We start from the raw sequence: 22654 nt of genomic DNA on the forward strand, positions 1-22654 counted from the left end.
GAGAGCTGGAGCAGTGCTGCGCTGCTCACCTGCCCCTGCTTGTCCTCAGCAGTTTTCCCTTCCCCAGGGGTAGCAGTAACTGCTTGCTTTCCTGGGGATGTTACTTATCAGGCTCCTGATGGGACAGGGTTTGGTACCTCTCTGCTGCCTTCCAGCTGGGAACCTTGCTTTCCCTGCTCTTTCCCTTGGGTGGAAGCAGTTATTTTGTCCACACCTGATTCTCTACTCACCTGCATTCAACCCAGTTTTGCATTTCCTTTTGCTTAGTTCTTCCTATTGTTCCTCTGTAATTTCTCTCCAGCCTTGAGATGTGGTGTCACTCCTGCCCTTCTCTGGCCTCTGTGCCAACCTAGGTACTGCTTCTTCTCCTGACAATTCCTCACAGCATTACTTTACTGGTTTTGCTGCTTTAATGTCTCCACCACCTCCCTCACTGCAGTCTCCTTTCCCACTGGGCTTTGCCCCATGGTTCTTCATTCTGCTCTTATTGAAGAGTTATTTTAAGCCCTTGAGCTTTCAGCTGCTGGACCGTCTCTTTCTTCTCCTGAGCCATGGATCATTTCTCCTTTTTGTCCGTCATCCTGGATCTTGAGTGTCAAGTCACCAGTGTCCTGCTGTGGGCTGTAGGATGGTTTCAGGCCTGGTGGTGGAAAGAGGAGAGCTTGGTCATGGTCCTACTGCAGTGGGGCTTTGCTTTAGAATGAGTCTGGAGGCTGCACTGGCAGGGTGGGGAGCTGGTTACCTCCTGGTTGCAGAGGGGAAAGGCACTAAAATGGAGCTAAAAGAAGGAACCTGGAAGGCCCAACATGTTGATCTTTATGAGTGAAGTCAGTCTCTGCCTCCAAGGCCTTCTTGTGTACACTGTTTCTTCTGGCCTTAGATCTCAAGGCAGCATTACTAAAATACTTGTTCTCTACCTTTAGGTACAAGAAGTATGTGTTCCTGGATCCTCTGGCTGGAGCAGTGACCAAGACCCATGTGGCTCTGGAAACGGAGACAGAAGAGAAGCTCTTTGATGCACCTCTCTCCATCACCAAAAGGGGACAGCTGGACCGACAGGTGAGATGCAGCTGCTTACACTTCAGAGGGTTGTGCTCAGCTCACTGAAAAGAGAGGGCTTCAATAGGGCAGTGAGCAGGTAGGAGAATAGCCCCTTATGGGGCTGCAGAGTACCTAATTTATCAAAAGGATCTTGCCTGGTTTTGTGCTTGAGGTCCTGGTGTGAGCTTGATGGGTGAGACAAAAGCCTCAAACTTGGCAGGTGTTTCTCTCTGCTCAAGCCTTTGTTGAGTGGTGAAAGGAGAGTAATGGGATATTTACTCACCTTGCTGCTTGACCTTAGGTCCATAGGGGAGTTTGGAGGATCCATCACTTGATCAGCTCTGTTGTGCCAACTCCTGAGCCTCATGAGGAGTCTGAGTGTGAGGTGCCACTGCCAGAAGGTCCCTGGGGTGAAGTGTGATCCCCATCATTCCTGCTGGGAAGGGGTGCCTGCTGGTGCAAGCAGAAGGGCTAGCCAGACTGAGCAAAGGGCTGTGCTTGGTGCACACACGGGGCAGGCAGTGCCCCAACCCAGTTGCCCCAACATGTGATTGATCACCTTATAGAGGCTGTACCTGGGAGGTACCAGCTTTGCTGGAGTGTCATTTGGGACTGGGGAAAGGAGCCTGGGAATCATTTGCTCATCATGTTGGACTGAAGAATATAATGTATATAGTGAACAAAGTCTTTATGCACAGTGCGCCATCGCTACTGCGCTGCCTGCGTGTTAAACACAAAAGCAAATGCCTGTAACTACTGGGTTGTGCTTCTTCTGCATTTTAATCTCAGAAATGGTTCAGACACTATCCTCTTCTGGAGAAGGGACTGGTTTATGTGGGGTGCAGCAGTTAGTGCATGAACCCTTCAGAGTTCACTTGCTACTAAGAAGATTCCTCCTCCTGCAGTCTGCCTTTCCCAAGCCTGGTCTGCAGGACGTAGCCTCTGAACATAGAGATGTAGGAGTAGCTGATGTACGCAGGTACACCAGCCCAGCTCTGACTGCTGCCCAGACTGTTCCCTGCAGTTCCCCTGTTCCCTGCAGTTCCCCTATGTGCAGCAAGCACATAGTCACTGCCTTATCTTGTTGGTTTGGGTTTCTTTAGGTTGCTGAAAATTACTTCTATGTGCCAGATCTGGGCCAGGTCCCTGAGATTGATGTGCCCTCCTACCTGCCAGACCTGCCTGGCATTGCTGCAGATCTCATGTACAGCGCTGACCTGGGCCCTGGCATTGCACCCTCTGCCCCCAGCAGTGCTATTCCAGAGCTGCCTACTTTCAACACAGAGTCGGTGGAGCCTTTGCAACCAGGTATTTTCAATCCCTGATCCCAGGACCCTATGAAAGAGGAAGGCAGGGATTGCTAGAAAGTGGAAATGAGGCAGAAAGTCCCTTGGTAGAAATTTTTAGATGGATGTTAGATGGATGACAGATGTTGCACTTCTAGCTTAGGCCTGAGTGAAAGCTGCAACCTGCTCAAGTTCTGGCCTGACTACAGTCCCTTTACCTCTCTCCCCCTCTCTGCATGGAGGAGGGAGAACAGTGTGCAAGGACTGGGCTCCTGTCAGCCCAGTGGGATGCCCTTGTGCAAGTGGGATGCAGCTGGGGAGGGAGAGTAGGGGAATCTCAGACTCTGCCTTGGCCCTGCCTGCTGTTAAGAGATGGTGTGCGGGGTGGGAGTGCTCCACTGCAGGTGCTGAGGACTCTGATCTGTTGCTGCTGAGGTTTTCGAATGTTTGAGCTGAAGCGCTTGATGGGACTCTTCAGATGCAACTTCTTTCATCTTTCAGGTCTTCAAGATGCTGAGCTGCTGCCACCTCCTCCCCCGCCACCTCCCCCACCACCTCCTGTCATGCCAGCTCCGGTGCCTCCTCCGCCACCCCTGCCCCAGGCCACAGCACCCTCAGAACCGGCCCAGACAGCGAGCGAGGAGAGCAGCAACACAGTGCCTGCAGGTAAGGGCTGGGCTCCTCTACAGCTGCACCAGCCTCCTTGCCTTCAGCCTGTGTCCTTGGGGAACCCCCTGTGCCTTCCCAGCCTTCCAACAGAGGGGGGAAGCTGCAGTGGGAAGAGATGCTGTCAAGGTATTGGAGGAGCCCTTCCCATGGGAATCTGGCTGGGCCTGTAGCTGATGCACTGACCCATGTCTACTGCCTGTCCTTCCTGTCCCTGCAGCTCTGGTCCAAGGAGCCCCGAAGGAGGTGGTGAACCCCTCTACTGGGCGTGCTAGTCTCCTGGAGTCCATCCGCCAGGCTGGGGGCATTGGGAAGGCCAACCTTCGCAGTGTCAAGGAGAGGAAGCTGGAGAAAAAGAAGCAGAAGGAACAAGAGCAAGGTGCTGAGGCTCTTTGGCAGAACTGCTTTTCCATGCTCAGGCTGCAGAGGTGTGGGTCTGGGGGCAGGTGGGCTAGTCAGGAGCACAGTGGACTCACAAAGCATTTCTGCTCACAGGCTGATGTAGGTCTCAGGTGTTCACCACTCAGCCAGAGCTCTGTGAACTTGCTAAACCCCACTGGACAGAAGGGCATCTGTCTCAGGGCTTGTGGGGAAGTTTCACATGTGATGCACAGGACCAGGCACACAAATGAAACCCTGGGGGCCAAGTGGAACAGAGCTGAACCAGTTTAAGCACCTTGGTTGAAGAAGCTGGGGAGTGGCTTGTTGGAGCTGCTTTGGCAGAACGAGACTGCAAATGCACAGCCCCTCAATGAATTCCACTCTTGGATTTCCCCAGAAGATGCCATTAATCCTGCTGTGCCTAGTGTTTTCCTGACCTGAAACTGGACTATAGTTTTGGGGTGTCATACAAAATTCGAGGTTTGGAGTTTTTTCTTTAATCTCAAGGAAATATTGCAGGGGAATGCTTTTTCCATAATGTTTGGTTCAGACTAATCCTTTTTCACTGACTTGTTCTCTGTTTCAGTGAGAGCTACGGGACAAGGTGGAGATTTGATGTCAGACCTCTTCAACAAGCTGGTGCTGAGGCGCAAAGGTACTGTCCTGTAGAAAGGGCTGCTCCTTTCCCCTAGGAAAGAGGGAGAGAGCACTTCCTGACACCCCAGTTGTGTCAGTCACAGCCTTGGAAACAGGAACAGAGAGCTTCCAGGGCAGTGTACCCCAGTGTGGCTGGGAGTGTCTTCATAGAGAATGAGCAGAGGAATCTCCACCTCAAATCCAGCTGGAGGCACTGGGGGGGTTTGTGTGTTTCAGAGGATGGACTCTGAAAGCTACCTGTGAAGAAGGGACAGCAGTGTCTTTTTGAATCCAGTGCTTGGGCAGCTTAGGCCCATCTGGGCACTTGAGATGCCCTGAGGCTGTGGCAGGTTCCTGGGGCATTTAGAGCCACGGTCACACCTCAGTGCTGGGCAGAGGACAGCAGGGACTTGCTCAGGGGGAGCTGTAGTTAAATGAGACCTTGGCCCAGGTCTGTGGCAACATCAAACATGCTGGCTGTTCTGGTTACCTGGGTGGTGGGAGCATCTTTCCCCCTCCCCTTTGCTGAGCATCTTTGGTCTCTAGTCCCCAGGTGTCACTCACTGGTGACTTTCCTTCCCTCACAGGTATTTCAGGGAAAGGACCAGGAGCCCCTGGGAACACTGATGCTCCTGGCAGTCCTGCTGGTGCCTTTGCTCGTATGTCAGACTCAATACCACCCCTCCCACCCCCGCAGCAGCCCATAGGTGAGGAGGATGAGGATGACTGGGAGTCATAGATGGGGTCCATTGAGTATTAGTGTGAAACTGTTGCTGTCTTAAAATTTTCAATAAAGCTGAAGGAAGCAGGTCCTTGCTGCCTTCACTTCGGTAAAAGCGGGAAGTGCCATCAATTAAGAGTGTGTAAAGGGAAAGCCCAGCTGTCTAGCCTTACAGCACCACACGCCACAGGCTGGAGGGCACCAGCTGCTAGAAGCAGGTGCCCCCCTCCCTGAAGGCAGAGCTTGTGCAGACCATGGAGTTTGGACCTACTCAAGGGGCGGGAGACTCACAATGGAAGTTTCTCAGAGGCAGCTGTTTCTTTCCCTGGGGGGCTAATTAATATACAGGAAGTGGGTAACAGCTCTGTGCTGTAAGTACTTTCTTCCTTGTGAGGAGCCTGGAGAGGTAGCATCCAGCTGCTGAAACTGGAAAAGAAGCAAACAAAGCTCCAGGGACGAGACTTGCTCAGTATGACAGAGGTAGCTGGGAACAGCTGTGGGATTATGTGGCTGTTCCTGGTGTTATTGCTGCCTTCCAGCACTAACCCATAACCCTGGAAAGGACCCCAGGAAAGTTAAACTAAAAAAGTAACTTTGAATTCAGAAACTTAGAGGGTAAGAAGAGCAGAGCAATCCTGTGCTTAAGCATGATCAAAGGAGAAGTGCTGTATTGTGGCCATAGCTTTACTCCCCTTGAAAGAATGAACTGCTTCAATCTATTGGCTGCTTGAAGCAAGGTAGAAAGAAGGGGATAGGAAATGTTACCCATAGCCGGTCCATTACCACTCTGTGTTATTTCAACATGACATAAATTAGTTGCCTGCTAGTTTACAGTTCCTGTGAAAAGCTCAGTGATGGCATTGGTCAGTCAGGCCTCCTGCACTTGATGGTGGATGGGAAAAAAATCAGATGTGTTCAGTCAAAATAATTACTCCCCATAATTAAGTGTACTTAAATAATACTCGCCATACTTGAGTGTTTTCATTCAAAGTATTTAATCAATTTAAATAAAACCTTAACAGCTGTAAACAAGTAGATGCCTGCTGCTACTCCCTTCACCTGCCAACCAGTTTCCCTCCTGGCTGTGGTGCAGAAGGCTGTCTCACCTCATTGTGCTCAGATACTGAACAGCAAACATCCACAAAAGAGGCAGAAGGCAGAGATTTTACAAAGTCCATGGTACAGAAAAGCAACAACTTGTGTTACTTTACCCATTTTTCAGAGGTGCAACTCACAGAGCTGAATACCATCTGTTCTCTGGTCCACATCACAAAGCATCCAACTTGCCTCGATAGAACTGGGAACACACAAAACCAGGCAGTTTGTCCTTGGCCTTACTCTCAAGGAAAAGCTTGAGAAAGGTCCAGATGAGCACAGTGGGGAACAGTTTTGGTAGCAGCACATAAGATACAAGAGTTCTGACCTTTCTTAACTCAGCAAACGCTGATCCAAAGGCAGGTTTCACCTGGGTCCTCTCCCTGATCCACTGGGGCAGTTTGTTAAAGATGGCAGGGCGTGCGTACCTGTGGTCCAGGAGCAGGATGCTTGCAAAGTCCTTCTGATGGCGAATGGCTCTGCCTGTACAGAGGATAAAACAAAGAATGGCCCAGGCAAGTGTTTGTTCTCAGGCAAGGAAGCTCATGTTCCCATCATCTGTACACTGATGGGTAATGCATCCTTTTTCCTACCATCCTCCTTCAATGTATCCTGTATCCCCCAGCCTGTCCAAGGAAGGATGAATTACCTATTGACTGGTTCACTGCCTTCATGCACAGGTTTTCAGTCAGCACTCTGCTCGGTGCCTGGCCAGCAGCTCTGGGCTGGAAAGGAGAAATAGACAAGTCTGAACATGAGGCACAAGGCAGATGTAAATCAAATTGGGAAGTCTTAATGACAAAGTGAGGTAAATACTTTTACCCCTGCAGAGTGAGAGGGTGGCCAGGCAGACCCCAAGCTGAGAGTAAGGAGGAACAGAAGAAAGGCGGCAGTCAGAAAACTGTGTTGAGCATTCACAAAGAACCAAGGCCCCCTTGAAGGCAGAGATCTTGTCCCCAGGAACAGCACCTCCAGTGAGCAATGAGAAAGGACAAATGACCCTGGCAAGCAGCTTCTACCATCCTGCCACTCTCTCTGGGTTGAAGGGTCCTTGCTCCCCTTGGAACTCAGAGGTCCCAGTAAGCCCTGGTGGCATTTCCCTCCACCGAACTTCCTCCCTGTGTTTAGGGCCACCTGCTCAGGAGCAGCCTGGAGAAGGCTGGGCTCTCAGTACCACACAGTCTGGGAAATGAGGGCAAGCTCAAAGAAAATAAAACCTCCGAAGGCAGCTCTGGGACTCATGTGCTGGGAAGTTAGTACTAAAAAGGACAAGTGAAAGAGACAGAGGCATAAGTGGCTCTTACCATTCTTTTGTCAAGCCAAGTCATTTTTTCCTGGAGCTCTGGAGATTTAATGTTGGGGTAAGGCATTCCCACCATAATCACACACCTGCAAGGGAGGACTGCATTATTCTTCATGTCTTATCCTAGAGCATTTTGCCAACAGACTGATAAATTAGAGGTCACTGCACCCCTGAAAGACAGCCAGCCCTGCAAACCAGAGGCAGCAATAAAGCACAGCAGTCTGACAAGCACATACTGAACAGAGCTGCAGAGGGATTCAGGGTGCCAGAACAAGAGATTATCTAGCACAGCAAGCCTAACTGCATTATTCACAGGAAAAGTGGCCTGGACAGGCAGGTTTTACACCACCCAACAGACCCTCCTGCTGCTTTAAGTATCAGCTAAGTCACACCTTCCCCAGGATTTTCTGTCTATGCAAGTACTGATGTGCCCATCCTACTTGGAGTCACTACACCCCAAGCCAGACCTGGCTTTCCAAGGAGCAGTCACCTTACCTTCCCAGGTCATCGGAGAAATTGATCCCTTCACTCATTTTGCCTCCAACTACCGAAAGCAGCAGGGCCCCTGTCATCTGTCCTCCTGTCTGGCTGCAGCGCTGCAGGAGAGGGACCAGCAACTTAAACCAGAGCAGGGAAGATTTCAGTGCTACAGAAACACTCCCACACCTAGGCTAGAGCCCTCTTTCCTTGTTAAAAGATGCAGTGCCCTCCTTAGCAGCATTCCCATACCAGTTGGGCTGCCACACTCCCACCAGCCTGCCTGCTCAGCTTACCTTTATGCACTTGGCATATTCCACCAACACCTGCTCCACCTGGTTGGCTTTCTTAGGCTCCTGAAAGATCTGTCAGGCACAGTTCATCAGTTACAGCAACAGGAAGCAAACAGTTTAAAGAATGTAAATCATTTTACTCCCATGCCATTAAACAGCATATGGAACTAAGGTCACAGAACAGAGAAGTGCCTGAAAAACCAACTTAACCAGTACCTTCCCTCCATGCTGAAAACGCACTACAGCCCTTTTCAGCTGGGCTCTGAAGGGAGCAGCAGCTGCTCCTGTGCCTCCAACATTCCCTTTCAGCTTTGGCAGACTTGTTCAGTACTGCAAGAAGTTACAAGTCATCCAAGAGCTGAGAGGTAGAAAAGCAATGTGCACCTCTTGCACTTATGAATCGAGATCCTCTGGGATGAGATCTTGGAGGACAGGGACAGGACCAATCAATTTGAATCATCAATTAATTCCAAGTAATGGTTCCTCTTGCCCACTGAATAAATTAGCTTTTCATGCAAAGCATAAATAAAGTAATATTTCTTTATGTTATTCTAGCACACCTAATTAGTTACTAAAAACCTCTGTAGTTAATTTAGCTGCATTTGTATAGATGCTGCACCTTGGCCTAAAATACAAGTAGTTTTCCTAGTAAACAAGAGGTCCAACATCTATCTTCTTCTCTGTGACAGTAAAGAACCTACAGGATGTGTTTTCCTTTGGTTAGCAAGAAGTAGTATTAAATTTTACCAGTCAAAATCAGTCTTTCAGTAGAAAAATAACTGGAAATTACAAATATAAGCCAAAATTAACTTACTGAAAAGTAGCTATTTAAGCCTCTGATTTAAATAACTTTCCCTTTATAAGTTATATATAATCTCAGTGTGATCTCACCACAGTAACCTCAGGAAAGCCTTGAACCTTCCCCTGCTAAGATCTGATCTTCCATGTGGGCAGTTGAAAGTCACGCTTGCTGTACTTATACCCAATTGCCTTGCTAACACATATCCAATTTGCTGAAGACTGCAAAGGCCAAACAAGAACAAATCAGAGTTGAAAGTTGGGACAAATTGTGTGATTGTTGTCCAAAGCCTTGGAGGAACCAGGCAGAGCCTTGGGACCCTGACAGGACATACCTGAAAGGCACGAAGAGTGGTAACTTTACAAACACACTGAGAAAATGAAGCACAGTGCTTCCACCCAGAAACCTACAGGCCACCCCATGTGCCAGAATGCCAGCACCAAGGCTGTGAAATGTCTGGGACTGTAGTAAATTGTTTAGCTTTTGGTAAACAGAAGTCACAGCCAGGGTGTACATAATTCTTTTGCCCCTGGCACATGATCCGAGATCCCTGCACCACAACCTGAACTGCCTGACTTTCAATACCCAGCTTTCAAATACCTGTGAGAGTCATTGCAAAGATTTTATATTTGCAGTGATCTCCCTATGCAATGTCTCATTGCTCCTTCAACAGGAGTCACCACTGTTAGCCTTCCAGTTCTCATCTCTACTTCTAGCAGAAAGCGAAACACCATTTGTCTTATGAACTGCAGTGTTGTCTCACTCTGCCTAGCCCTTGGCTGTGCTGGTCAAGGGACACACAGATGAGCCGGGGAAAAACTAATTCCCTGTAGGAGCTCAACCTGAACAGCCCCCCCAGCCAAAGAGAACAAGTCTGCTGGCTATGGAAAGCAAGGACTGTCTCCCCCATAGCCACTACACAGACTGTGCACTCAAGAATGTATAGCTGCAATCAATCTCCTTTAGATCCCAGCTCAGTGCTCAGCCATCTGGGAAGTATCATTTATTCATTACTGGAGGGATTAGCTGGATAAACATCCGCTCTGCACTGCAGACTATGAGAATAACTTGGAGAGAGGCCTGCAATGCATATGGAATTGTTTGGTTTTTGACACCTCCATGGAAAATACCAACTGCCCTGGCTGCACAATCACCTTCTTCTTGGCTGCAAGGCGGGAGAGCAGCCCCGTCTTCTCCCAGTGTCCGTACACCTGCTTCTCATATTCATAGGATGGGAAGAAGCACACCACACCTCCTGGGATCACATTGCACAGGTTGCAAAGGATTCGACCTGTCTCATCCATCTGCAAGAGAGATTAGAGCATATTGCAGCTGACAGGAGCCCCAGCTAAAGCCGCTCCACTTCTCTGCTCAGTCCCAGGATCACACCTTCCTTATGACATGCCTTACGGGAGGAAAAAATGGGGGAAATATGCCAGGTCTAAGAGAACTCTCTAGGGAAGCTGGGCATCACTAAAAAGCTCTTCACTGCTCGGCCTTCTTCCCTAGCCCAGGGATTCTGTTACAGCTGTGGAGCCGTGCTCATTCAGGAAAGGATGGTTTGCCTCAGTGGATGAAGCTGTCCTGCTAGAACAGATGTTGACAGCTGGTTAGCACATCTGGTTGAGATTCAGCAGGGGCAGAGCAGACTTAATGTCTGGCCTTGGGGTGCTTACTGGCCTGCCACAGAAAGAAGGAAGAAGTGCCAGAACACCTGCAGCTGCCCCTGTGGTTTGGGATTTTCCTTGCCATGGCTTTTGCTCAGCTCACCTCTCAAACAGAGAGTGTACCCTCCTATGAAACATAAGCATGTGAAGCAAAATAAAAGATCCCAAGGAAGGGAACAAAAGACAAACTGACCATCTGGGGCAGGTCTCTGGTCTGGTAGGTGAACTCCAGCTGCTGGTTGGAAGGACCACTGCAGAGGATGATGGGTAAAATATTTTCTGGAGGAATCACATGTCCTGGAGACAAAAACAAGCAGTGAGAGTCAATATCACTGCTGTTGGCACAAACCCCACAAGCTGAAGAACTTTAATTGCATTCAAGTGACAGAGGCAAATGTTTGCCTGGCTAAGCCAAAGTGCCTAAGTCACTCAGCTGCTCCAACTTCCATCCCCTGAGTCCCTGGGAAGAACACATGGCACACTGCCTGCCAATACCAGTCAAGACCACAGGGGAAGCTCAGAGTGGGAGGGAACTCACACCCATTTACTGCCCTGAATTTTAGGAAAGATGCCAGTTGCTTAGAGTGCTGACAGAACAGTGTTAAAGGCAAGCTGCAGCCCTTGCAGCTGCTGAGCCCTTTCTGCCAGCCCGGCACACTCACCACAGGAGAACTCCACGACATGGGCAGGGTCCACGCCAGCACAGCACAGCAGCTGCTCTCGGAAATCAGCCACCTAAGATCCACAAAACAAAGGCAAGTAAAATACCAGTGTCCCAAAAAACTCTACACCGGCAGGTGTACACTGCTGGTCAAGGGCAGCACCAGCCCAGCCAGAGCCTCTGCCCGGCCCAACAGAGGAGCGGCAGCGCCCTCTGCCCACACACAGCAGCACTGATTTTCCTCGAAGACCCCTGTGGCATGGTCCCTGTGGGATCCCTGGCCCTGCAGAATGACGGATGGCATCACAAGGTCGTCCGACTGCTCACCATGCCAGTTCCAACCTACCACGAGCTCAGCCTGGCTGCTCTCTTTCCACCCCGGCTTGCAGATAGCACCACTGACCTCCTGAGACCCCAGCACAGCATCCTTATTCCCTCACCGGCTGCATAGTGCCTCCAGCAATGATGACAGCACGGCATTCTTCCACAACCTTGGCAAAGTGGACAGCTGGATTCAGCAAGAGGAATTTGAGGCTGCTCTGACCAACTGTGCCTGGGAAAAGGAGAGAAAAGCATTCAGGAGCTAGCTGTGACACACAGGGATATGAGAGATTCTCCCTCCTGCCCTGGGCACTCTGGCACGACCCCACCTCTCAAAGTAAGGACTTGTTATTCAACACTGACAGGCAGCAGCAGGTAACGCCAACCTGGAAGTTACCCTCTGCTTCCTAATCTCCCTGGAGCTGTACCACAGGTGCAGTAAATTGCAGGACAAAAATTGACGTTCAGAGTGAGAGCAGACCTCTGCAAACCCTGGCCCCAATGCCCTTGGCTGAGAATTCCCTTGGAGTCATAAGCATCCTCAGACAGACAAAGACTGCCAGCCTACATCACAGATGGAACAAATGTTGCTGCAGGTTCCCCACAGGTTCTGTATGTCGTCCCTCAGTGCCAGTGAAGCACCCTGCTTGTGACTGACTCATGCCACCTTTCCCCACCTCACCCTCTCCAGTACCTTGCCTGCTGAGAATGACTCTGCCATCTTGGTTTGCATTTGTAAGGGCCGAGAGAAATCCTTCAATCTGCATCAGTGGAGAGGCAGTTCGGAGATGGTCGTGCTCAGCCTCCAGGGGAGGGCTCTGGGGGGTACCTGCTGGCCCAAAAAGGAAAGGAGAGGCAGGCAACTTAGGCCACACTTCTAAAGACATGGGCTAAGCACAAAACATGCTCTACAGGAACACAATACCTGGCCTACATATGCAGGTAGAGAACAAAGACCCATTAAAGGTGAAAACCCAAATTCTGTCTCAGTGCTAAAAGGAAAAAAAAAAGAAAATAAAACTCTGGTTTCTGTGGATGGCAGAGTCACTAAGCAGAGCTACTACACACAGTAGCTCAGGCCCCAGAGCCAGCAAGTCACAGAAATGCAATGCTTGAATGCATTTGGAGTGAACATGGAATTACATCATTCAGCTCAAAAGGGACTTCTCTAATCCAGTGTACAGTTGCCTAGGTCAGCTAGTCAGACCTGTTAAAAAACACCCACACAGGACACCTTCTTCAGTCTCATTCTGCAAATCTGCCTCCCCGCTTTCCTCATGCAGAGAGATGCAGGTTCCATATCCTCACTCTGCCCACAGGTGCAGAAGCAGATGATGCCTGAACTCACCCTCTTTATCAGATCCCTGCTGAAGGGTCAGAAGAAAGTTCTGCAAACCAGCCAGCGTCTGGTTCTCCTTGTTGGTCTTCACAGCTGAGGCAGGATGCCCATATCGCTCCACAAACCCAAAAAGCTGCCAAGCAAAAGCCAGAAAGACCAAGACTACCAACAGCAGGAATCAGACAAGATAAAGGCAGGTTTGCTGGCCTGCCACACATAAAGTTACTTAGTAGGTGTTCAGTAGAAGCCTAATCAGAATGTATCAGCTCCCATTACCTTCCTCCACCTACTAAATCAAAAGCAAAACAAGTCTCTGATGTCTGTTCTTCCAGGGCAACGCAGCCTACTTGGCGGGCAGATTTGAGGCCAAGCAGCATAGAATTGGCACCCCCTGGAATACCGTGGTAAACCACGCTTATGTTTCTTTTCTGAGTAAGCAAAAGTTAATCTGCCCATATAGTGCTTTTTACAGGAACCATTTTATTTGCAGAGCAGGGTGAAGACAAGCTCCCACCCCAGCTGCTGCATCTTCCATCTCAAACTCCAGGTGTGAAACAGTATTGGAACACTGCTGACTATGAAACCACAGGGGAAGTACCTTCCTGCTGATGAGGCTCTTCTCACAGTAACGCTGAACCTGTTGGAGGGAAGACAGGAAATGAACTGCCATTCACCACCCCTTCTGCCATCCTGCTGTCCTTGATCCCTGTCCAGCAGGGCTATCACTTGCCATGCTTTTGGGGAGAGGTGCACAGTTCTTTGTGGGCACTGCCTGCCAGACTAGAGTTTTACAATGACATTCCAGAGTGGAAAGACACAGCGTTAAGGTGCTGTGTTTGGAGGTTCAAGGCGGCAGTTAGGTTACTGGAGTAGTAGAATTTCTGCATCCACAGCCCTTACAGAGTAGCTTTGCCTACAGACAGCTAGAAAGCAGATTCTGCCGTGTGGGCTTTGGCTCTACTTCCAGCTCTCACACACACTCCAAATAATCTCAAACAAGTCACCACCACCTGTGCCCTAACAGACAATGTTTGCATTACCTTGAAGAGGTTGATATTGTCAATCTGGCTCTGAAATAGAAAGTCATTGATGGATTTTAGCACTGTCCCTGAAAGAAAAGAGGGAAAAGGGGAAAATAAATTATTACCTGCTGCTGGGCCTGCACCCCTTACTGCCCCACACCCATGTCCCTGACTGAGAGCTGCATACCTCAGGAGTTCACTCCAGTCTTACCTGTTTGGGAAACTGCCTGACATCCAGGATTCTGGTTCACATTACCTGTAAAGCATGAAACCAATTCAGGGAAGGCTTGAATCTGTCTCAAAATTAAGCAAGAAACTAAAGACTGAACTTGATAGGTACAGTGCACAAAAAACCCAAGAAGTAACTATGGCTCTGCAAAATGTAGCTATACAGACAAAACATCAGCTCCCACAAGTTTTCATTTGCCCTGTAGAGTAGCCCTACATTGTAGGACACGTGTGCTGCTGCATCCTAAGGACCACCTACATTTCTTCTGTGGCAGGAAGCAGCAGGTAGGGTGGGTGATCAGAAATGTTCGCACACTACAGTCATGCTGCAAAGACCAGTGGACAGGGACTGCAATGCATCCTTCACCCCTCCTCAATGCAGCAGCAGGGAGCTGGGAAGCACAGAGGCTGGCAGGTAACTGGGAGGAGGGGAAAAACCTAAGGACACCTACACGCCCAGAGCCCACCAGCCAGAACAGGATTAATTGCTGCCACGCACTGCATTTTATGTCCTAGTGTTTAAGACCCACCTCACATCTCACTTTTGCAACCCCTGTCCCAAAGGGCTGCATTTCCCCAGGGCATGGAGGAAGTTCCTTTATGAACTTAGGACATGCTCTCCTCAAGACACACTAAGGTCTAGCCAACAGATCATTTGAAAAAAGGAGTCCTGCAAATTCCTGTGGATCTAAAATCAAAGCAAAACAGTATTTTCTCACAAAGGAAAGGCACCACTCAAGAAAGATTCATTCTGCAGATGCATGCTGACACAAATAGAGGCCTTGCTACCAGATAACTGAGAGATTAATTTCATGCAGTTCTTGTGTGACACTGTTATGCATCTGTTATACATCTGCTGTATTCCTCACTTAGCATCTTACATCATCCCCATTCCAACTGGATCTGAAAACCACACAGAAAGAGAAGGAAACTACCAACTTACAATGTCATCTGCTGCTCTTCAGCTACTTAAACAAAGAGAAGGGTTCAACTAGACACCAGTCAACTTCCCCACATACAAACCAGCCTGAGAAATAAAATTACTGGCATCTGAACCTATACATGACAGCAACACTTTCCTGAAGTTTCTGCAGAGGGGGAAGGGGCACAGTGTCCTGAGGAAGCACTAACTAGCTCAGAGTCTGTCAGTAACCCTGGAGACACGAGAGGTTTGCTTACCTCCCAGCATGGCCACAAACCGCTCCAGTAAATACAGGATCTGCTTAATGTACATCAAGTTCTTTGCCTTCAAATGTTTCCTATGAAAAATTGAGACACATTTAGGCCCCAAATCATCTTCAGGGATGAACACAAGCAGCTGAGCTTGAAACAAGTACATGAACTCTTCTTCATTTTGGAGAGACAGGAACTAGGATTTTTTGCAGGTTCACTCCCCCTGTTTGTGACAGGGCAGAGTCTTCTGGATGTCCTGCCCAAGGTCATCCCAAAGCACTTACCCATGCTCCCCCCACTGTTCTTACTACTGCACTTCTCCTTGCATATTAATTATAGTTTATTACAATGGCAGTGATGCCTCAAGACCCTATTGCAATAATGCTCCACAACTTCAGAGTTATTGAGCACAACAATCAGCCACTGCAGGGATGGCAAGATGCAGAGCCAAAACCCCACATACAGCTTCCTCCTGCCTCTACCATAATGCCAGTCAGCACATGAAAGACTAAGGTCCCTGAGAGGCATGAAAGACTGAATCTTTTCAAAGTCTGCATCACAAAGTACAAGTGATTAGAGGGAGATACTGGGAAAGGAACTGAGTGTATAAGGGAAAGCCAGAATCCTCAAGGTGTCCCCTTCTCACTGCTTAATACTAGCCCCAGGAGTCTGACTTAGACGGATTCTAGACAGGGATAATGAAGCAAGTGTCTTTTCATCTGCAGAACTCTTAATGCAGTAACTTTCCACTGGGGAAAAGCAAGACCCTGCAGCCATGAGGCAAGCCAAGGCATCCACAGACCTTGCCTCTGCTGTGCTGTTTTCCGCTGAGATCCTCACCTGTATCTCTCCATGTACTGTGACAGCTGGGAGTGGGCACAGCACAGCTACACAAACAGAAAGCAGAAGCTGTTGTTATAAAAGAGACAAGAAAGGGCACTGCTGGAAGAAGAGCTCCCTCTCCTTTCACAGGCTGTGACTCACCTGAGAGCCGCTGACCTCAGCACTATGGATACAGGTGATGGTGTCTATGAGGTTGTGGGCCTCGTCAATGATCACAACCTGGTCCTTCAGCTTGATCCCGGCAGCATTCCTGGTAGGCTCATGCAAAAGCATCTGATAGGGCAGCACCACCAGCTACAGGAGAAGCACGCACTTCCCTGATTCCAGCTCTCATCCTTACAAACTTAAGGCATTCTACAACCACTCATTAACAGCCCGTATCAGAGGGCCTTGCAGAATTCAGCCAAGTGACTCACTGTTATTATGGGAAAGGTAGGAAAAAAACCAGGAGCACATGCTTGAGGGGGGCACTGGGGTATAGGCAGAAGAGAAATGATTATGCTACAATTGCATATGGGCTCAGGTTACCTTCCAAATCTCCTCTAAAGTACTGAAAGCATGTCTTCAGAGAGAACCCAGCAAGGAAGAAGAGTGGTGTAAGAGCTAAGAGTACACCCATGTGTCAGTATTGCCTCACACTTGCTGAACCTTTCAAGTATTTCAAAATGCTGAGACATACAGCATCCCTATGAACTTCTAGTGGGAATTCTCATTTTCCTTTGCTTTCTGAGCAAAACTGTAGCTTGACAGAAACACAGCCTGTTTACAGACTCCCCCAATCTAAGTAACAGTTATAGAGGGAGCAGGCCATCAGTTCCTTCTTAGAGTGCCTGGCTTTAATGCCATTAAAACTGTTACACCTTACCTGAGCAGCAGGGATGGCGAATCGACTCCCATAATATGGGCAGGCTTCGGTCTCCCTTCCCAAGGACACCAACTGCTCAATGTCCTTCACTTCCACTAGAACTTCATCACGGAGAAACTGCATTTGCTCATAGGAATAAAATGGGCACACCGTGCGACTCACACGTCTCTTCTTCCCCTCATTCACCTCATCACTCTTCTTTTCTAACAGCAGAAATCAAAAGAAAGCTATGAGCAACACACACAGCAGCCTAGAACAACCACTTTGCAGAACCTCATGGATTTCAAAGCAAGCTTTGTCATGTGTATTCCTGACCTATCACCTATTTAAAAATTATTCAGCAGTAACATTTCCTTCTCCACAGTGGACACTACTCTTGCCAGTTAGATTTAACATATGACATCTTCCAACATTTTTGGTACTGAGTTAACAAACACAAGTATCTTTCCAGTGCAGAAATCCTGACCAACTTAAGACACTCAGAAAATTTATCCTGATCTCAGCACAGCCTGGAGACCAAGAAAAGTAAAAGCACCAAAGAGTCCTTTTCCTCCAACCTGTCATTTCCAAGCTCCTACCGCTCTAGCTAGAACAGACTGGCAGTGCCCACTGTCTCCACACTCTCATGACAGCTTTATCAGGAATTGCTTCCCCAGGCTGGGAGCTTTCCTACCATGTTTGTTCTTTTGCATCTCCATGCAGCGGTCATTGATGAGCTGGAGAGCACCCAGGCGTCGCACCTCCTCATTCACACACAGGTTCTGGCATGCGCAAAGAGAGGAAGAGAGTCAATTCAGAACTGAGTGCCTCCTGTGCACCCTCTGCTGTAAAATGAAAGATTTTCTTGAAAGCAATCTCAGGCCAGATTCCAAAAAGGAAAAGTCTACCAGTCAGACACTGTGCATACTAACTGCTACAAACATGCTCAAAACCCACAGAAACTTAGGAGAAAAAAAAACGAGAAAAAGAGGGCTCACTGCTACACAACAGCTCCTGAAAATTGCTGCCAGAAGTACTACTCTACTAAGACGACCACCTTCTCAGTGACTCGGACATCTGTAATACGCCATATCAGAAAAGGTAAAACAGATTCTTGCATTTACATCAAAAGGTAAATGACCAAAACAGAGTTCACGGAAAAATGTACATCACACAGATCTGTGTTCCGACTCATGCCTGCTTTAGTTTTTCAGCAGGAGACTCAGTCAATCCCCAAGGTAACTTCTGGTGGCACCAGATCCACACAGCTCCTGGCAATGTGTTCTGGGTCTCTTGAGAACACCACCACGTACCTGCCTGGATCCCAAGGAGACCAGACGCGTGTCTTTGCCAAAAGGACTTTTCTGCACCTCGCGCACAAACTGGGACAGCTGGGAGTGAGTGCGGCTGCAGTAGTAGATCTGCAATGAGGAAGAACAAAGGGAAGACAAGAAGAACATGGAAGCCAACCTATGATCAATCCTACAAGGAAGCAGCCAAGCACTTCAACAAGGTTCACCTTGCTCAAGCCTTCAAAAACACAAGGGAAGGCATACGTTTGAGTGCCACCTTAGAACTGTTGAGGCCAAAAGCTCCACCTTTGTTTTTCCTGCATTTGCTGTTGTTTCCATTTAATTTTCCAAGGTCTCTATAAAACAGGGACTCACCACAGCAAAGTAATAAAAAATTATTTATTGCAATGTGCTTTTACAGCAAGCCACAGCAAAAATTAGTAAGTGCAAGCACAGCAAGCTGCTTAGGCAGCTTAGGTCCAGAAGGAGATGAACACAGCAGAACTAGTTGTCTTTATCAAGAAACCTGGCAGGTTTTGGATGCTAGTTCCTAAATCCTTCTGTACTGCCTGACTGTTGGAAAGGTGCAAGGAAGCCATAATTCTGCTCACTCCTACACTATTCTATGAAGTGGCACTATTTACTTTCCTCATCTCACCTTAGTCACATGCTCCTCTTCCAAATCATCATCGTCTTCTTCCAGCCTAAGAAAAGAAAAAGCTCAAACAGTCTCCTTTCAGCAAACCACTGACAGTAAAAATCAAACGATGCTCCACTACAAGAATGAGGTCTCAAGAGAGATTAAGTCATCTCAAGAAAAGCCTCCGATCTCAACTCAGGTGGTAAAAGAAAAATCAACTTTTAAAGAATAGTGTAAGTGTGCATATTCAAGTCAAGCCTTTCGCTTTAGAAGAAAAATCTCTTCTAGGTCATGCCTTTTGCAAGTTCAAGATTTTTTTTTTCTTTTGATTCAGGGGCTTCTAGTCCTCAGGCATAAGCTAATCAGTGCTATACTATTCTTTGGTGAGCTTATTTATTTTTGTAAAGCTTTCCCTTTAGAAGCAATTTACCACCCTCCAGCTATTGCATAAAGAAAGGCTTCAGGAAAGCATTCAGCTGCCATAGAGCTCCTCAAAGGCAACAGCAGTTTAATGTTTGATGAACTAACTACATATAAAAAAAGTAGTTAAGCGTTCTTCAATTTTTAAGGCAGAAGACTCTGTCTAGACACTAATTAGTAAATTTGTATTTTAAATGCATTTGACTTTTTGTGTTGAAGTATGGCTTCTGGCTTTCTGCATAAAGCAAATGCATGAGGGAGAAAAGTGTGCATGGGGTTTTCATGCCAAAGCTCTGTCTCAGAAACGTGAACATCTCTGCCTTTAGAGTAGCAAAAGATGTCAGTGCTAATCTGCAGAACTGACAGCTTCTTCTGGTGTCCTGAGTTCCATTCTGCTTTTCTAATGCAAGGAACTTGATCTTGAGTCATTCACTCAGCATCCAGAGGCACTCTCTGGGAAACTGAGTGTGGATAAAGGCAGGACACTGCCACACACTTTAAGATGCACTTTCTCAGAAAGCACTTCAAGTCGCTCAGATCAGTCTTAACAAAAGTTTAAAAAAAAAAAAACTAAAATAAAATCCACCTAAACAACCAATTAAATAAAAACCCAGAACAACCACCACTTTGTACTGTTTGAAAAGGTGAGAAACACTTTTTTAATAAAATATGCACAACCTCTTTAATCAGGGCAAGACAAAAATTAGAAAAAGTTTCCTTAGCATGGAATCCCCACTCAGTCCCTGTCCTTACCCAGATACCACTTTCTTTTCGTCATCACTCTCATATTCAGCAAGAATCAACTCCTCCTCATTGTGATCCAGCTGGTCTAGAACACCCTCTCCAGCTCCCTGTGGAAGAGCCTCCTTGCTGAGCTGAAGAAGGCGCTTTGCCTCATCCTCCTCGCATCTCTGGAAGGAACACAAGAGCACAGTATTTTCCAGATAAAAAAAGTAGCACAGGGGTTGCCTTATGGCATGGACAGGTCAGAAGACAGCACAGTCCCTCACAGAAGGCTGAAGCTGTTCAGCCCCACAGAATGCAGCCATTACCAACAACCAAAGACTTACCCACACAGACAGTTATGAGGGGGAAACATAAAGGACCTTCTCTGCACAGGCCTACTGAACTAATAGACCCTCAATTAAATGTTCATGTAATCCAGTATTAGTTGCTTAAAGTGGCCCATAAAAGATGTCTGCCTGAGAGAAAATAGTGTGTAAATAAACCTGAACAAACGAAGATGTGAGGACATAATCACTCTGTGCACATTTAACTCAAAGCTAGAAGCAGCTCAGCATCTGGTTTAGAACAAGATTTCTCTTGCTGTTTTTTTCTCCAGTTGTGTGACTGTTACTCTAACACAGGTTTACCTCTCCACAAAAATTCAATTAAACTGTTGAAGAACTTCTGATTAACTTCTGTGTCACAATAAAGAAAAGTTCATTTTTTCCATCTGAAAACAGTATCTTCCAACATCAATGAGCATTTTGTTACCATGGCATTATACAGAAAATGCAGTTAGTAAGCATTACAGAAAAGATGAATCAGTCGCTTTTCCAAATCTCCATAGTATTTCTCTTATTTGCTTTCTTGCTTTTCATCATGCTTCTCATTTCACATGCTCTTCATCCCCTTTTAAGACAGAAGTTTTTTGTTCCATTTGTTTTTTTGCCATTCTTTACTATTTCTGTCATATCCTTTAGACAGGTGTTGACCAAAACATGACACAGTATTTGAGATGGAGCACACTACAAATTAATAGCCTGGCAACCTAATAAATCTGTCTATTTGAGGACCTAAACTGAGTATTTCTGGGAAGTTTGACTCATATAATCAAAAAGCAACAAGAGCACTGAGGCCAGTTCATGCATCTAAATGACAGGAAAATATATCTGTGAGCTTCAATACCATTTTTATTCCAGAAGTAGAGTGTTCACACATGCTCATAAAACAGAGATCTTGCCAAAAAAAGCCTCCAAGTATTAAAGCTTTTAAAAGTACAGCAGAGGGCCAGAAGGGAATCAGAATACACATAATTTCTGCCCACACACAAACATTTTCACAGGAAATTATCGATGCACAAATTGTTTTTCACATCTGTGCTTTTAAAAGAAAATCCAACAAATAGTTTTGGATGACCTATTTCAGAAATCTCATACAAAAACCTCCTCAAACAGGCGGGTTGGAAAAGTCTGTGAAGTCACACATAAGCAAGTATGAACAACACTGAAGGTAACCAAAACAGAAAACTCTGATCTCTGTGGAGTAACTCACCTTCCTTTTTGCTGCGTATTTTAACTGCACGTTATGCCGAATTTTCTCAAGATGATCTTCTCGCTTTTTCCTTCTGATCTGCTCTTCCTACAATAAAGGGAGAGTGAAGGTAGGATGAAGTGGATTTAGTCCTCAACTCTTGGTATCACTACTTACGCTCTGGGCATAGAAAAAAAGATTAAATGAAACAAAATTGCCAGTACACGGTCAGTTCTCCCGGAGTGCTCGCCTACTGAGTGTTACTCTCCTCAAAGCAATATAGGTTCCTGTCTTGGGCAACCTGCAGGCAAAGACCACCACCACCAAATTTGCCTCACGTGTTTTCCCCTCATCATCCAGGACACAGGAACAGTTTGCCCAGAGAAGTGGTGGAGTTCCCTTCCCTGGAGATATTGAAAAGCCGCCTGGACACTGGGTACCTCGCTCTAGGGACTCCGCTCGAGCAGGGAGGCTGTTCTAGGTGATCCCCAGTGGTCCGTTCCAGCCCCAGCCATTCTGTGACCATGTGACATCAGCCCTCCCGATCCTCTCTCCTCGGTATTTCACCCGTCCTCTACACACGAGCGCTTCCCCACCTTTAGCCTGTCTACCATGTCCCGCTCCTCCTTCTTCTGCACGAAGGCCGTGACCCAGTCCGGCTCCCCGGCCGCGTCCGCGCTGCCCGGCCGTGCCTGCTGCGGGGTCAGCCCGTCCTTCCCGCTGGCCCCCAGCGCCAGCAGCCGCGTCTCCTCCTGCCGCCGCTTCTCCTCCCAGTCCCGGAGCCAGGACAGGGCCCCGCAGATGAGGCTCAGAGATTTTCCCTGTCACGGAGAGCCAACAAAGTGAAGAGCACCGCCGCCACAGCCGCGGCCCCGCTCCGCCACAGCCGCGGCCCGGCCCTGCCACCTCACCGTGCCCGTGGGGCTCTCGAAGATGCCGACCCGGCCGGCCTCCAGCGCGCCATACAGCGCCTCCATGAACTGCTCCTGGATGCGGTACGGAGTGTAGGGGAACGGGAACCGGCCCGCCGCCGCCCCGCCGCTCGCCATCCCACCGCTCGCCATCCCGCCCCGCTTCGAACCGGGCGCCGGGGCCGCCCCCGCCCCTTCCCGTGACGCGGCGGAAGGGCCGCCCCCGCCCCCGCCCCGCTGCCCTCTCCGCACAGACACCCCCCCCCCCCCCGCCCTTTCCCGAGCTCCCAAACCCGGTCGGCGCTTACCCCTCTTCCCCAGTTCCCTCCCATCACAAGC

The 22654-nt window shown here is 48.2% G+C and overlaps 2 protein-coding genes across 7 annotated transcripts in view; one reads left to right on the forward strand and one right to left on the reverse strand.

Annotated features, from left to right (window-relative positions):
• The window catches only part of WASHC1 (WASH complex subunit 1), a 41141-nt gene extending 35378 nt beyond the window's left edge, over window positions 1-5763 (forward strand). For 4 of the 5 annotated variants that reach the window (XM_069003722.1, XM_069003721.1, XM_069003723.1 and 1 more), the window contains 6 exons: window positions 924-1059; window positions 2145-2349; window positions 2829-2993; window positions 3214-3372; window positions 3961-4029; window positions 4598-5763. In XM_069003722.1, coding sequence (XP_068859823.1) covers window positions 924-1059; window positions 2145-2349; window positions 2829-2993; window positions 3214-3372; window positions 3961-4029; window positions 4598-4749 — 886 coding nt within the window. In that variant the 3' untranslated portion in view covers window positions 4750-5763. Of the gene's footprint in view, window positions 1-923; window positions 1060-2144; window positions 2350-2828; window positions 2994-3213; window positions 3422-3960; window positions 4030-4597 lie in introns of all 5 variants that reach the window. The other variant, XM_069003724.1, reaches the window with a different exon arrangement.
• On the reverse strand, window positions 5710-22465 carry DDX11 (DEAD/H-box helicase 11). Of its 2 annotated transcripts, none has more exons than XM_069003718.1 (26): window positions 22316-22465; window positions 22001-22225; window positions 21426-21512; window positions 19902-20059; window positions 18747-18792; window positions 18110-18217; window positions 17491-17578; window positions 16818-17020; window positions 16094-16246; window positions 15950-15996; window positions 15116-15195; window positions 13920-13964; window positions 13727-13794; window positions 13285-13323; window positions 12696-12819; window positions 12042-12176; window positions 11467-11579; window positions 11028-11100; window positions 10559-10662; window positions 9853-10002; window positions 7903-7971; window positions 7625-7725; window positions 7131-7215; window positions 6476-6551; window positions 6155-6309; window positions 5710-6028 (listed from the first exon to the last, which is right to left on the reverse strand). In XM_069003718.1, the coding sequence occupies exons 1-26, from the start codon at window positions 22451-22453 to the stop codon at window positions 5999-6001; spliced, it is 2700 nt and encodes an 899-aa protein (XP_068859819.1). In that variant the 5' UTR covers window positions 22454-22465; the 3' UTR covers window positions 5710-5998. The 2 variants fall into 2 exon arrangements, with proteins under 2 accessions (XP_068859819.1, XP_068859818.1); XM_069003717.1 differs by having other exon boundaries at window positions 12042-12179.
• Window positions 22466-22654: the final 189 nt, after the last annotated feature.

Source organism: Aphelocoma coerulescens, chromosome 1A (genome assembly GCF_041296385.1).
Source record: "Aphelocoma coerulescens isolate FSJ_1873_10779 chromosome 1A, UR_Acoe_1.0, whole genome shotgun sequence".
Lineage (NCBI taxonomy): Eukaryota > Metazoa > Chordata > Aves > Passeriformes > Corvidae > Aphelocoma > Aphelocoma coerulescens.

Bases quoted from the DNA above. Each gene is read 5' to 3' on its own strand.
- DDX11 (XM_069003717.1), bottom strand. From the start codon at position 22,453: ATGGCGAGCGGCGGGGCGGCGGCGGGCCGGTTCCCGTTCCCCTACACT. The intron at 18,793-19,901 runs GTAAGGACAGGG...TTCTTTTCTTAG, and splicing joins GAAAAGAAAGTGGTATCTGG to GCTGGAAGAAGACGATGATG. The intron at 16,247-16,817 runs GTAAGGTGTAAC...CTTCTCCTGTAG, and splicing joins TCGCCATCCCTGCTGCTCAG to CTGGTGGTGCTGCCCTATCA.